At 44.8% G+C, this 16384-nt stretch overlaps 1 protein-coding gene across 1 annotated transcript in view; it reads right to left on the bottom strand.

Moving 5' to 3' along the window:
* Positions 1–4224: 4224 nt before the first annotated feature.
* ENTREP1 (endosomal transmembrane epsin interactor 1) overlaps positions 4225–16384 on the bottom strand; it is a 61991-nt gene continuing 49831 nt past the window's right edge. Inside the window, exons 7-11 of the mRNA XM_056523054.1 lie at positions 15938–16067; positions 14504–14576; positions 11834–11974; positions 8604–8893; positions 4225–5466 (exon numbers count right to left, since the gene is read on the bottom strand). Of these exons, the coding sequence (XP_056379029.1) occupies positions 5260–5466; positions 8604–8893; positions 11834–11974; positions 14504–14576; positions 15938–16067 (841 nt within the window). The 3' untranslated portion in view covers positions 4225–5259. The remainder of the gene's footprint in view (positions 5467–8603; positions 8894–11833; positions 11975–14503; positions 14577–15937; positions 16068–16384) is intronic.

Below are 16384 nucleotides of genomic sequence, written 5' to 3'. Positions count from 1 at the left end.
GTCAGAAGAGAACATTTAAAGCATAATGATTTTTTTTAATTTTTTTATATATAAGGGGGAGATTTATCAGAACGTGCTGAGGAAAAATAGGGTTGTTGCCCACAGCAACCAATCAGATAGGTGTGTACCCCTACAGTGTGTCCTGGAGTCAATGTAAGTGGCAGTGCTGTGGCTCAAAGCTCGGCCAGTACCTATAGCCATATAGCCACCTATAGTTCCAGTGTCACCTTCAAGTACAGTACATCAGTAACTAAAAAATGCTGATAATACAATTTTACAAAAATTGAAACAAGTGGGCGGGGCAATGCATTTTCGGTTTTGGTTTTCGGCCAAGCACAGCCTAAAATTTCAGTTTCGGACCAAAATTTCCCTTTCGATGCATCCCTAGTACTGTGTATCTGTCCTTACAACAATAAGTTTGACATGTCACAGGGATGTGGCCAGGGAAAGTGCACAATTAAGCGCTTCACTCCCTGGATCCATGTAATCTCCTTCTAGTACAAGAGGAGCCTCTTATACTCCCTTATAGCAAGATTATTCTTTTGGCAGTGGAATTTCATCGGCAGAAGCTCCACTGCTGAAACTCCTTAGTGTGTACTGTGCAGCCAATCCCACTGATGGCAATGGACCTCTGCAGTATCATACTTTTAGAGCATAATTTCTAGGCGGATTTACACTGGGAAATTTCTCAATCTGAACCTAGTCTTTTAATACTATAATTATAACTAATAATCACCTTGTGCAGCAATATGGGGATTACAAGGAGCCAAGGAGTGAAGCCCATAACCGTGTGGTTCTTCTGGCTTGTTCTACAGATCAGTTAAAGGGGGTGGGGGTGCATGAACAGTGCTGGGAACTCTAGCAAAGACCCACTTACTAGAATGGAGCTGTTACGCCTAGCGCTCCGGGTCCCCGCTCCTCCCCGGAGCGCTCACGGCGTCTTTCTCCCTGCAGCGCCCCGGTCAGTCCCGCTGACCGGGAGCGCTGCACTGTCATGGCCGTCGGGGATGCGATTCGCACAGCGGGACGCGCCCGCTCGCGAATCGCATCCCAGGTCACTTACCCGTCCCGGTCCCCTGCTGTCTTGTGCTGGCGCGCGCGGCTCCGCTCTCTAGGGCGCGCGCGCGCCAGCTCTCTGAGACTTAAAGGGCCAGTGCACCAATGATTGGTGCCTGGCCCAATTAGCTTAATTGGCTTCCATCTGCTCCCTGGCTATATCTGATCTCCTCCCTTGCACTCCCCTGCCGGATCTTGTTGCCTTGTGCCAGTGAAAGCGTTTAGTGTGTCCAAAGCCTGTGTACCTGAACTTCTGCTATCCATCCTGACTACGAACCTTGCCGCCTGCCCCCGACCTTCTGCTACGTCTGACCTTGCCTCTGCCTAGTCCTTCTGTCCCACGCCTTCTCAGCAGTCAGCGAGGTTGAGCCGTTGCTAGTGGATACGACCTGGTTGCTACTGCCGCAGCAAGACCATCCCGCTTTGCGGCGGGCTCTGGTGAAAACCAGTAGCCTCTTAGAACCGGTCCACTAGCACGGTCCACGCTAATCCCTCGCTGACACAGCGGATCCACAACCCGTAAGCCGAATCGTGACAGTAGATCCGGCCATGGATCCCGCTGAGGTGCCGCTGCCAAGTCTCGCTGACCTTCCCACGGTGGTCGCTCAGCAATCGCAGCAGATTGCCCAGCAAGGACAGCAGCTGTCGCAGTTGACCGCCATGTTACAGCAACTTCTGCCTCTGCTACAGCAGCAACCATCTCCTCCGCCAGCTCCTGCACCTCCTCCGCAGCGAGTGGCCGCTCCTAGCCTCCGCTTGTCCCTGCCGGACAAATTTGATGGGGACTCTAAACTCTGCCGTGGATTTTTGTCTCAGTGTTCCCTGCATATGGAGATGTTGTCGGACTTGTTTCCTACAGAACGGTCTAAGATGGCGTTTGTAGTAAGCCTTCTTTCAGGAAAGGCCTTGTCTTGGGCCACACCGCTCTGGGACCGCAATGATCCTGCCACAGCCACAGTCCAGGCCTTCTTCGCTGAAGTCCGGAGTGTCTTCGAGGAGCCAGCCCGAGCTTCTTCTGCCGAGACTGCCCTGCTGAACCTGGTCCAGGGTAATTCTTCAGTGGGCAAGTACGCCATCCAATTTCGTACTCTTGCTTCCGAGTTATCATGGAATAATGAGGCTCTCTGCGCGACCTTTAAAAAAGGCCTATCCAGTCGCGTCAAGGATGTGCTGGCCGCACAAGAGAGATTCCTGCCAACCTCCAAGAACTCATCCATTTGGCTACCCGCATTGACATGCGTTTTTCTGAGCGACACCAAGAGCTCCGCCAGGAAAAAGACTTAGATCTCTGGGCACCTCTCCCACAGCATCCTTTGCAGTCTACGCCTGGGCCTCCCGCCGAGGAGGCCATGCAAGTGGATCGGTCTCACCTGACCCAGGAAGAGAGGAATCGCCGTAGGGAAGAAAATCTCTGCCTTTACTGTGCCAGTACCGAGCATTTCTTGGTGGATTGCCCTATCCGACCTCCACGTCTGGGAAACGCACGCACGCACCCAGCTCACGTGGGTGTGGCGTCTCTTGGTTCCAAGTCTGCTTCTCCACGTCTCACGGTGCCCGTGCGGATTTCTCCTTCAGCCAACTCCTCCCTCTCAGCCGTGGCCTGCTTGGACTCTGGTGCCTCTGGTAATTTTATTTTGGAGTCGTTTGTGAATAAATTCCGCATTCCGGTAACCCGTCTCGTCAAGCCGCTCTACATTTCCGCGGTCAATGGAGCCAGACTGGATTGCACTGTGCGTTACCGCACAGAACCCCTCCTTATGTGTATTGGACCCCACCACGAAAGGATTGAGCTCTTCGTTCTCCCCAACTGTACCTCTGAGGTCCTCCTCGGTCTGCCATGGCTCCGCCTTCATTCTCCCACCCTTGATTGGACCACCGGGGAGATCAAGAACTGGGACTCTGCCTGCCTTAGGAAGTGCCTCTCCCCCCCTCCCAGTCCCGTCAGGCAAGCCTCTGTGCCTCCTCATGGCTCCCGTCCTTGTGTCACCCTGCCCCGTGCCAAGCTTCACCCTCTGCCCTCCCTCCCCATTCCTACTCCTGCTGCACTGCCTGCCGTTGAGGAAACCCTCCATTCTTTCCCGGTGTCCTCATCCCAGGGGAGGCAGTTACCGGACAAAAAAAAGGGGAGACCTAAGGGGGGGGGGGTACTGTTACGCCTAGCGCTCCGGGTCCCCGCTCCTCCCCGGAGCGCTCACGGCGTCTTTCTCCCTGCAGCGCCCCGGTCAGTCCCGCTGACCGGGAGCGCTGCACTGTCATGGCCGTCGGGGATGCGATTCGCACAGCGGGACGCGCCCGCTCGCGAATCGCATCCCAGGTCACTTACCCGTCCCGGTCCCCTGCTGTCTTGTGCTGGCGCGCGCGGCTCCGCTCTCTAGGGCGCGCGCGCGCCAGCTCTCTGAGACTTAAAGGGCCAGTGCACCAATGATTGGTGCCTGGCCCAATTAGCTTAATTGGCTTCCATCTGCTCCCTGGCTATATCTGATCTCCTCCCTTGCACTCCCCTGCCGGATCTTGTTGCCTTGTGCCAGTGAAAGCGTTTAGTGTGTCCAAAGCCTGTGTACCTGAACTTCTGCTATCCATCCTGACTACGAACCTTGCCGCCTGCCCCCGACCTTCTGCTACGTCTGACCTTGCCTCTGCCTAGTCCTTCTGTCCCACGCCTTCTCAGCAGTCAGCGAGGTTGAGCCGTTGCTAGTGGATACGACCTGGTTGCTACTGCCGCAGCAAGACCATCCCGCTTTGCGGCGGGCTCTGGTGAAAACCAGTAGCCTCTTAGAACCGGTCCACTAGCACGGTCCACGCCAATCCCTCGCTGACACAGCGGATCCACAACCCGTAAGCCGAATCGTGACAGGAGCTCTGCAGAAGTTCCACACACACACGTGGCTGGGGCCACTGCTGGGCAGGGAGAAACAAAGAATCAGATGCATTGTTAAACAATTTTCAGGATCAGTGGCATTCCTGAGGTTGGATCCCCACTAATCCTAAAGTGATTGCATGCTCTAATGATTTATCATAACGTTATAAAGTTGGAATTACTCTTTACCATAATATGTTTACTAAGAGGATGCCAAGCTAAATCCAGCACTATCTATAGAAGTCACATAATATAAAAAATGTATTTGGATGTTAATGACAATAAAGACGCTAACTATGCAGAAACACCATATAAATGTTTAATTGTAAATCTGCAGCAAATGGTATGATGAATGGCATAATCATGGTATCCTATGTCATGCTTCTTCATTCTTTGGATTACTGAATGAAATAGAAGAGTATATGAATTTTAATTGTAAGGGGAATTAGCCTTTTAAGGGGTACTCCGCCCATAGATATCTTATCCCCTATCCAAAGAATAGGTAATAAGATGTCTGATTGGAGGGGGTCTGGCCACTGGGGACCCCCGCAATCTCCAGGCCGGCATCAAGGCGTTCTGAACACGGAAGCTTGGAGCTTCCGTGTTTATGACGTCATGCCACACCCCCTCCATTCATGTCTATCTAGTACATAGCCATCAGGCCTTCTCACATAGACATGAAAGGAGGGGGCGTGGCGGCTGTGTCACCCGTCATCCGGCAGGGAGTTCGCTCAATGCACTGGATGACAGGGGTGCCGCACCGGAGATTGCAGGGGGTACCAGCGGTCGGACCCCCCGCTATCAGACATCTTATCCCCTATCCTTTGGATAGGGGATAAGATGTCTAGGGGCAGAGTACTCCTTTAAGAAGCCAGCCCAATCCATAAGTTTACAAAATATACTTTTTTCATTTTTTTTTTTTATCGGGTGAGATTCCTTATTGGTTCTCTCTGTACAGGATCATACATAAGACATTTTCATTTAAATAGTTGACATATAGGTCAATTTTAAGTTACTTTATTACAATGCCACATATATTGCCATATCTTGACACTGAATATCCCTGAGGTCTTCTATAAATTATTTTGTGTATATTTATCCATATTACCAGACTTCAGGACATCTTACACTTGAAAAACCAGCACAAGCTTTACAAACACCAATATAATTCAGAATGGGCTGATGGGTCTTTGGTTATGGCCAAACAAATAATAAAAAACACATTCTGATTAACTACTCATCAAGCACTAAATATAAGGACTGCAAAACTGTCAAGGTAGAGGAACAGCTGCATGCCCTACTTTTTGGAGGCAAAAGAATATCCCTTGTTTATCCAGTGGGTTAGTTCACAGTATAGTTTCACGTATAACTCCAATAAGACTGTGAGGTCTTTCTCTGGGAGTCCTTTGTCTTCTCATGCTATTGTCTCTCTGGGTCTGCGTAGTGCAAAAAGTGCTTAAGTCCCCACAACTGTCCAAATGTAGTACACCTGGCTGCCTTCTGCTCGGTGGTCTTTGGGTTGCTGGCAAGGTCTGTTGGCTTGGCTCCATCACCTTCACATTTGCAGATATAAATAAAACAATGATTATGGATAAACCATTTTAAAACTATTAGATTTCTTAATATGCATCTTTAGATGCTCTATTTGTGCACGTATAAAAATATTTCAGAATGCAAAAGTTATTCAGCTGATATTAATCTGTCTACCTTTTAACACCATATTGTTTATGGGTGCAAAAAAATATTTGATGGCTAATTTAGTTAGGTATCTTTATAATGCAGAGAGCTTAATTTCTTCATGCTTTTTGATAGCTTCATATTCCATTTATAGTCCTAGATTTAATGGGATTTTTTTTCCCCATCTAGTTAAAAATACCTTTATTTGTCTGAATGAATGAATAATTCTTCACAACTTTGTGCAGTGGTGTTGTTTTAATGCTACCACAGATTACTATGGGTGGGATTCTGTTTGGAAAATGGTATGATTGTTTATCCACTTTTACTCCGAATCAAGATGCGAAGGAAAGTAATACACCCTTGTTATTTGCATATTAGCTGACTTTTTGTTCCTTTATTTTAAGTATATGTAAGCAGAAACTTGCTTAAGGCATAAGAAAACTAAACAGCTTTAGCATTGCATCATTATTAGGCAATATATGTACCGAACCATTGTGAACTCTCTGCCAGAGGAGGTGGTCATGGTTAACTTGGTAAAAGAATTTAAAAAGGGGTCTGGATGCATTTTTGGAGAATAATAACATTACTGGTTATGGATTCTAGATTTGTAGGGACAGAAGGTTGATCCAGGGATTTATTCTGATTGCCATATTTGGAGTCGGGAAGGAATTTTTACCTCTAATATGAGGGTTTTTTGTCTTCCAACTCAGTAGGGGCTCATTAGGGATATAGGTTGAACTTGATGGACTCTGGTATTTTTTTCAACATTATGAACTGTTACTATGTTACTATGATTGGCAATAAAGTTTGTGACAATATGAGCCACCAGTGGATCTTAGCCAATAAACATATACTTTTGTGTGACTCTCCAATTGACCTTCTTTGCTGTAAGAGCTCACCCATTTGTATCGATACATCGGAAATAAATTGTCTTCTTATCAATACAACTGGAGTCTTGACTGATCACAGGAGAAGAGCTCCACCAACAGATTCACAATGTAAAGCACAACAGTTCACGTGATTTCTCTTCCTTTTCACAGACATTGCCTTTCTTTACAGTTGTTTGCATTACAGAGGGTAAGATAGTGCTGTAAATATTCCCATTGGCCCAGATTTATCAAACTGTGTGAGTGAAAAAGTGGAGGGATTTTTCCACAGCAACCAATCACAGCTCAGCTTTCACTTTACCAGAGCTCGTTAGCTGAGCTGTGATTAGTTGTTGTGGGAAAATCCCTCTACTTTTTCTCTCACACAGTTTGAGGAATCTGGGCCAATGTCGTTACACATAACATAGCTCTGCTACTAAAAATGGCTTTGCTGTGCTACTACATTGACATTGCACGATCTGCTGCCCAGCATGTAAAACACACCTCAGAAGAGGGGAGAGTCCGGGAACAGGGGGGACAGCAGAGAGGTGTGAAATGGGAAGATAACAAGTTTTCAGACCAAGAGACATCACAAGGAGATAAAAACCAGCACCATAGTCGGGTGACTATATAAGAGACTGGCTCACAGTGGCATTGCAGCCATTCAGTGCATTAGTATGTGACAAATCATTCTACATTTTTATAATTTGCCCACAACTTTTTAAGAATGGAAAAAAAAAATTCAACTTTAACATGCAGACTGCCTGCAGTTGCCACTAGGGGGACCTTAGAAGCATACAGTATACTGTTTTATCATTGCATTACAATGTCTACATACTATGTTGTAAATCTCTATACTCCCTCTAGTGGTTAACCAAATGAACATAATACATTGTCTACTTTTTTGCAGTTTTCATGTATTTCTAATACATTTTGATGTACACAATTTATGACAAGTTCGCTGTTCTTATTATGTCTCTGCTACTATGTGTTCATAATGGTGTCATATGAATAGGCTAATTTTAATATACCTTACTAGGTATTTTAGGCTTTCTGGAGGACCTGCCCTGCATTGAACATGCCATGAGGTTTTCTCCCCGATTACAGCTGAATGTTGAAGGGGAACACATTGTGATTTGCTTTCTGAGGGATTGCTCTAACAAATAAAGATTTTACAATGCAGAGAACGTTTAGGGGTCTAAGCAAGAATATCAAATGCAGTTTGAATGTGAATATGTAAATACATTATGTGTTTACATATCATTGATATGTCATGTTTTTATCTAATTCTATGTTTACGCAGATGTTTACCCACGGCTAATATTTTATAAACATACATTTGTAATGAGTTTGTATGTTCTCCTCGTGTTTGCATGGGTTTAATCCCACACTCCAAAAACATACTGGTGAATTTAAATTGTGAGCACTAATGGGGACAGGGACCAATATGAGTGTACAGTGTACAGTGTGGAGGTCAGATCAACTCCTTAAACACTGTGTTCCAAATATTTTTGCCACTTGGCAGGGAATTTTTTTCTGAAAGAACAGGTGTACTTTGTCTGCAACGATGTTAAGGTAGAAGGTACATGTTAAAGTAACATCTAGATAAGTGCCGGGGCCTAGAGCATCAGTCTGCCTCCTCTGGGTTGCCTTCTTCCCACAGTGCATCTGGTACTATCCCTTCCCTAGGTAAGCAACGTGTATGCAACCAACCCGGCACACAATCATCATCGGACCAGGCCCCCACGTTCTACTTCTCCCTGGTCCAGTTCTCATGCTTGTGCTCATTGTAGGCACTTTTAATAGAAAAAAGGGGTCAGCATGGGCATTCTGACTAGTCTGTGGCTATATAGACCCACACGCATCAAGCTGTGATGCCATTTGTGTTCAGACAACTTTCTACTATATCGTTTACTTTTTTTATGAATCTTGTCTCTAGTTCACCTGCTGTGCTATCTTAGATTACTTTTGGTATGAACTACCGTATTCACTGCCTGTAGGACACCTGTGGACACCGCAGAAGATCTGTTTTGGAAATGCTCTATCCCATTTGTTTATTCCCCCCCTCTATATTGCTATAATTTTACAGATATATAATCAGTTGTTTTGAGTGAGAGGACATAGAATATGACACCAATGTAACTAACCTGTTCAAGGAAGTTGGCACTTGAAATAGCTTCATCCATGTGTTCTTCATCTGATTTTAAAACGGTTTTGATGCTTTCTACCAGTTCACGGACATCTGCTGACATGTGACAAGAAGGTTCCTCTAAAAACCTTGTCACCAGGAGCTTGGTGTCCATGTATGATCTGTAATCAACTAATGACCTAGGCCTTGATCGAACCGCTTTTTCTCTTAAAGTGCGTCTTAAAGTGACAGCGGTCAGTGATGGCCTCAGTTCTGTCTGAGTAGCAGCTTCACAGCTTGGAACTGCACCTATATACAAAAATGATTGACATTGTCTTAATGGTCAGATTTTTCTTCTGAAAACATTTTATTTGGATTTTCAAACAATTTTTTTTTACAAATATCATGAGCAAGGGCATTCCCCAGCATGAAAACAAAGAACCGATACAGGTGAATAAGAGAACAAAGTTTGCAGTACATGTCATGGGTTCACAATGAAGAACATTTCCCCCCCCCCCCCCTTCTCCCAAACCAACAAATAAACAGGTAAGTTGTTAAGCTATGCATACAAATCAATAGGTCTAAAAGGTCCCCTCCAAGAAGACCAGCATCACTTCACGAGGTAGAGAAAGAATAAGACAGGGCTTTTGCATCCGAGGTCCTGTGTCGAGCCACTTGTAAACGACCTAAGGATCCCGCTATAGCTCTCTTCAGAAACCAGGTTGTATCCTGAAAGGGGTGAACAATCTGAGCTACCTCACTATCAGTTAAGATTGTAATTATAAACTTTTCCATTTCCTCAAAAAGGCCTTCGCCGATTTCTTCTTAGTGCACCCAAACTCCATCTGATCTAAGAACAGGTATCTTTTCATTTGTCTAAGAACCTCCTTAATGGTCTATTCACACGTACAGTATCCTGCTCATATTTGATGCTCAGATTTGATGCGCAGGATTTTCTGCTGCAGATTTCACTGTAAACAGAATGAATGAACACAGCTTAAAATCCTGCATATCAAATCTGCACAGTGGGCATATTCTGAGTCAGCCAGTGTGCCAACAAACACCTTTTGGCCACCAGAATGAAAGGATGCAATAGCAAGGTAACCTCTAAGCTATCAGGAGCAATATGTAGAACTATGAGGAGAGGGTCAATAGGCAAGAGAATGTTCAATTTTCTATTTAGGAAAGCAAACAGAGCCGTCCAAAAGCATTTGGTGTGGTTGCAATATACCAACCCATGAATAAGATTGGTGGCCCTCTCCCCACAATTCAGACAGTGCTCAATCCAGTCGGGCCTCTCTGGAGTCTTAGGTAATGTGAAGCCATAAACTGCATGATGCATGATTTTAAATTGTGTTTCGTGCCAAGTCTCATTTATGATTATCTTGCAGATTTTGGCCCAGTACCACCAGCTCCCCCCTTCCTAACTTCACTTCCCAATATCGAAACAAGGTGTTTGCAGTGTCCCCACTACAGTGACTACGAAGATGATGGTACAGTAATGACAGGGGATGGCAGGAGACATCAGAAGATATCAGGTTATCAAAAGTTGTAGGGAGCCCTTCTTTAGAAAGGTCTAACAGTCGTGGCCTCAAAAATGCCATCACTTGTTGGTACTGTAAAAAGTGATACCCACTCAGCCCGTATGTAGTGCAAAGTTCTGGAAATGTCAAATACCTAGTCTCAAAGGAATGTAAGAGATGCGTTACCTTAGTGATGCCCACCTAACTCCACCTAGCATACAGGCGGTTCAACCTTCCCTGGGAGAACTCCGGGTGAGTCCAGAGTGGCATGTGTTTGCTGAGAGTAAACCGTAGTCCCATTACCGCCCGCCATGCAGCCATGGTATCCTTCAGCATCAAGTTCTGATTAATCAGAGCGGGTACCGCCCCAAATTTAGTATGTAACAATGCGGAGAGGGACCATGGGTGCACCATATCAGATTCTGGGTCAAAATTAGAGTACCTGCAGGAACCCCGTATCCAGTCGATACCATGGCGGAAGAGACATACCAAGTTATAATGCGGGATGTGAGGAAAATGAACTCCCCCCTTCTCTACTGGCAGCATCGGTTTATGTAAGGCAATGCGAGGACATCTGCGTGCCCACATGAACTTCGTAAAGGCAGAATTAAGAAGATTAATCGAAATGCCCAGATATTATATGGAGGTTCTAGTCACTGTGATTGGAATCGATAGATCCGAACAACGCAACGCTCTTCCCATTGAGGAGAGATTAAAAAACACACTTTTGCTAGCGTTCACCTTAAACCAAGAAAGCTCCCCAAAAGTAGATAAGTAATGGAATAAGACTTCCAGGTCCCTGGACAGATTAAACAGCAAGATCAGCAGATCATCTGCGAAAAGTGCGTGTCGGATATGAGAACTACCCATCGAGATACCTTCCACAGAGTTCAAAGTAATATTTTACTGGAAAGACAGAGGTCTTAATTAACGTGGTTTATGTATACTTCCTATGTTATGGACTAAATTAAAGTGGATCTGTCAGCAGGAAAACAGGGGTCTATATATATAATCCCATGGCTACATACAGCTAGTTATCAGGACTTCGGATAGAGCTTTCTTTTCTTTAATCTCCATAGTCCTTTCTAATTATTATGCAACTGAGGTTCAAAAGCCCAGGGGGTGTTTGAATGACAAAAGCCCCGGTAAATCTAACCCATCTCCTAATCACTATGGCTCACCTGCATCTGCCTGACAGCCACTAAATAATGAGGACATGGATTGGATTTACCTGGGCTTAGACTTATTTACGCCCCTATTTCCTGTAGACAGTCTAGAATTGAGTTATAATACTGACCTCTCTAACCGGGCTATTTCAGTCTCCTGTATGAAACCACTTCTATATGTGTAGTGTATGAAAAATCGACATGAATTAAAGGGGTTGAGCGCTGCCCTGGCTTTCGGAGCTCCGCACACAGCGTCCGGAAGTTCATTACCCCGAACGCTGTGTGCGGGCTTCCGTGTTCGGGGCCGCCGGGCGTGACGCCCGCCCCCTCTACCAAAGTCTATGGGAAGGGGGCGTGACAGCGGTGGCACCCCCTTCCCATAGACTTTCGTTGAGGGGGCGGGCGTCACGCCCGGCGGCCCCGAACACGGAAGCCCGCACACAGCGTTCGGGGTAATGAACTTCCGGACGCTGCGTGCGGAGCTCCGAAAGCCAGGGCAGCGCAAAACCCCTTTAATAGCAAAAGTTACTGTTATCAATGTTTCCTGCTTCCAGGATTACCTCTTGGAGGAAGATCATGTATAACTGGATCACTATGTGATCTTTTCCGCTGTGATTTATTTTCTGGACCACATTCTGTATTTTGTTGTACAGTGGATGGAGGTATAGGTATGACCTCTGAATTAGAACAGCCAGCAATTTCTGCAGATAATAAAAACAGCTCAGGTTAATTTTCTTGGTGAACAATTAGTAACTGGACCATTCACTGACTAGTTACAAAGAGTCAACAGAAGTTTTGGGTTGTTTTCCTTTACCATCAATTTTTCACTCCAATTACAGAGTTTTAGAAACGGATAGGGATTTAATGCCAAGCCAGGTGATCTCTCCAGAAGCCACCGCGTTCCCTCTAACATGACTAGACAGCAGTAATGGGGAGCTCTGATTAAAGTTATCTATGCAGCAAGTATGCAGCATACCAGCATTGGAATGTTGTTTTCCTTACCTGCCAGATCCTATGTCTAGTTTGTGAGAGGTTCTCTTTAAATGTCCACTTTCATTAGAAAAAACATTTGATATGTCCTAGTAAACATGTCAAAGGTTTTGATCGTTCGGGGTCTGAGTTTTAAGACGTCCACAGATCAGGAGAGCTAGGTGGGAGAAGTTATCGCTCAGCGTGCTCTCTCCCAGCTCTGTGTCACAGGATTGAGACAAACTTGTCATGTAAGTCTGTGAGAGTGTCTCGATCACGTGATACAGGCAAGGAATGACTGGAGCCCACAGCAGCATGGTCTTCTCCCAGTTTGTTCTCCTAAACACTCAGACCTCTTTCTCCTGAATGCTCGGACCCCCGCCAATTAAAACTTTTGACATGTCGATAAACGTTTTTTTCAAATCATGTTTTTTTCTTTTATTCTTTGTTGAAAAGAGTCTTACAATACAGGTAAATTTAAAGGAGTACTCCGGTGCTTCAGCATTCTGAACATTTTGTTCAGAATGCTTTGAGCCGAAGGCCTTGATTGTGACATCACGGCCACGCCCCCTTCATTCACAAACCAACACGCCCCCTTCCATAGACATGAATGGAGAGGGTGTGATGTGACATTACGATGGGGCGTGGCCGTGACATCACGACCACTGCCGAAGGAACCCGGCGTTTGTTTAGAACGCCGGGTGCTGTGAGAGATGGCAGGGGACCCCAGCAGCCGGACCTCCGCGATTAGACGTCTTATCCCCAATTCTTGTGATAGGGGATAAGATGTCTAGCAGCGGAGTACTCCTTTATAGCATTGCTAGCAGAAGCTCAAAGGGGTACTCCGCTGGAAAACATTCCTGACATGGAAAGAGGTGTCAGCAGAGAGCACTGTGGTCAGACAGAAAGGAAATTAAAAAAGAAAATAACTTCCTGTGGAGCATACAACAGATGATAAGTCCTGGAAGTGTTAAGATTTTTAAATAGAAGTAATTTACAAATCTGTGTAATTTTCTGACACCAGTTGATTTAAAAAAAATTCCAGTGAAGTACTTCTTTAAAAATTAGCTCTCATTCCGCAAGTCATGGCACAATGTTTCAGGGGTGTAATGACAGGTACACTTTAAGTATACTGGTAGTACAGAGATGGAGCTCTCTGCTGCCACCTCTGCCTGTGTCAGAAACTGTCCAGAGCAGGAGTGGTTTGCTATAGGAATTTGCTCCTGTTAGGCATAGTTTATGACATAGAGGTGGCAGCAGAGTGCACTATGTCTGACTGAAAAGACTACACAACGTCTTGCAGGGCATGCAGCATCTGGAATACCCTTTTATCTTTGCTAAAACAGGCAGCGCTTTCACTAACCTGGAAGAGAGTATTTTACAATTATTATTTTTTTCAGGAATGATGTATTGGTATATACTAGAATTCTCCATAAACATTTATTTTAAATAATTGACAACTGGACATTACCATTACCCTTATCAAAGAGGTGTGTCCCTACAGCACATACAAAACATGCAGTAGAACTAAAGACACGTCAGGAGAGGCTACAGGTCCCCTCAAATGAAACTGGTGGACAAGAACATGTTAAACGGTAGTGCTGTCCGTAGCCACTATTATTCTGTAAAATGCTGGTTGTCGTTTATGATTATAGGTCCATTTACACCTTACAATATAAGTGTATACATCAATGACAGCGTTCCTTTTCTTCAGTGTCCTTGCACTTCAGTTGGTGGTGAAAAGACACCTTGGGGAAGATTTATCAAAACCTGTCCAGAGGAAAAGTTGCCCACAGCAACCAGTCAGATTGACTTTCATTTTTAACAAGGCCTCTGAAAAATGAAAGAAGCTATCTGATTGGTTGCTATGGGCAGTAGGGCAAATTTTCCTTTGGACAGGTTTTGATAAATCTCCCCCTATGTGTGGAGTGATTACAGGCTGAATGCTGCATACAAATGCTTGGAAGAGTGATGATCTCCCAGTACTCTCCGACGAGTTTTGTTAATACAATGGTTACCTTCATCAGGGTATGATGCTCCTTACCTCTGACCAATACTTCTCTATCTGAGTGGTCCTTTTGATAATAGAGTCCTAGTCTACTGAGTATCCAGACACGGGGCAGCACCATCTTTGATGCAGAAATCAGCCCAGTTTTCGCATGAAAAGCTACAAGGTTTGTGTCTGTGTGCATATACCCTATTAATAAAACACAGAACACAATAGACCTCTTGGTCTTTTTCAACTTAATATTTCTACCCACCTGATGTACTTGGTATTCTGGAGGGTGTTGTTGTGGAATTTGTTGCACAGCCTGTTACCTCCATATTTGTTTCCTTTAAATAATATTGAGAAATTATGTGATAGAGCAATACAGTAAATCATTAAAAGTTAATCATATGAACAGGCCAGATAAGACAGTGTTCACAGTTCTAGAATGAAAGGTTTTATTAGGGAGAATTCACCAGCACTTGACCTATGATGTTCCTCAGTACATCTCAGTGTTACAAGGTAATGTATAACCTTTCATACAAACTGGTGAGCTCCATCTATATATATATATATATATATATATATATATATAAAACTCAATGTGTGTGTGTGTGTATGTATGTATGTATGTATGTATGTGTGTATGTTCCAGCATCACGTCAAAACGGCTAAAGATTTTAACATGAAACTTGGCACACGTTACTTATATGTCAACAACAAACATCGGATAGGCGATTTAACCCTTACTCACCCCCATTTGCCAGGGGCGGGGTTTATGTTTAAAGTCCCATACAAGTCAATGGGAAATATATGTTACTGCCTAACTTCCAAACGGCTGGAGATATTTCGATAATACTTGGTCACATATTACTTATATGTCCACTTAAAATATAGGATAGTTAATTTAACCCTTCACTACCCCCATTTGTGAGGGTCAGGGTTTTTGTTTAAAGTCCCATGCAAATCAATGGCAAATGTATTTTCCCACGTAACTTCCGTACGGCTGGAGATATTTCAATACCTGGTACACATATTATGGAGGACTGGGATAGGAGGACTGGGATAGGAGGACTGGGATAGGAGGACTGGGATAGGAGGACTGGGATAGGAGGTCGAGATAGGAGGTCGAGATAGGAGGTCGAGATAGGAGGTCGAGATAGGAGGTCGGGATAGGAGGTCGGGATAGGAGGTCGGGATAGGAGGTCAGGATAGGAGGTCAGGATAGGAGGACGGGATAGGACGCTGACATAGGAGGTCAGGATAGGAGGTCAGGATAGGAGGTCGGGATAGGAGGTCGGGATAGGAGGTCGGGATAGGAGGTCGGGATAGGAGGTCGGGATATGGGGTTGGGATATGACAACAACATATGAGGACGGGATATGAAGTCAAAAGCTTCCTCCTTTGTTTATTTTCCTCCCCAACAAGGATTAGGAAGGAAAAACCGGGCAATGCCGGGTACTCAGCTAGTTATAGATATTTGCTAATATTGACAAAGTATTTAAGCAAAGGCAGGAATGAAGAAAAAACTATTATTCTTTTCAGAGAGCCCAAGTCTAAATTTTGCACATAACATTGCAGCCATAACTTCTCATACACATACAATATGTGTTTGGCCAAGTGTCCCCTTTATGGAGGATAGAAGGGATTTACTGATAAGACATCTACAGAACGTCAGTAAGCATGGCATCAAATTACTAATAGTTACCTCTAGTGAGTGACTTTGGCTAACCACAGATTCATATGGTGGCGGAGGCTCCACAGGACAGAATACTTCAACCCCTTTGAACCTTGATCCATAAATGTGAGGAAGAGGAATCACATCATTACCAATCATTCTGAAAGAAAACAGAGTGCCAGTTACCAGGAATGGAGTGCCAGTTACCAGGTACAGAGTGGCAGTTACCAGGAACAGAGTGCCAGTTACCAGGTACAGAGTGCCAGTTACCAGGAACAGAGTGCCAGTTACCAGGAACAGAGTACAAGTTACAAGGTGGGAATAAATGAAAGTCTACTCATTGCTTTCTGTGGCACAGGCAATTTGCACTGCTAATCACATAAATGGAGGAGTTGCCCTGGTATTTATTATCAGGTATTAATGTTTCATCAAAATTCTAAATTACTTATCATGCACCAGTTTTGTGTCATGGAAAGG

This window comes from Hyla sarda, chromosome 1 (assembly GCF_029499605.1).
Source record: "Hyla sarda isolate aHylSar1 chromosome 1, aHylSar1.hap1, whole genome shotgun sequence".
NCBI lineage: Eukaryota > Metazoa > Chordata > Amphibia > Anura > Hylidae > Hyla > Hyla sarda.
This window is presented reverse-complemented; position numbering and strand designations above follow the sequence as displayed.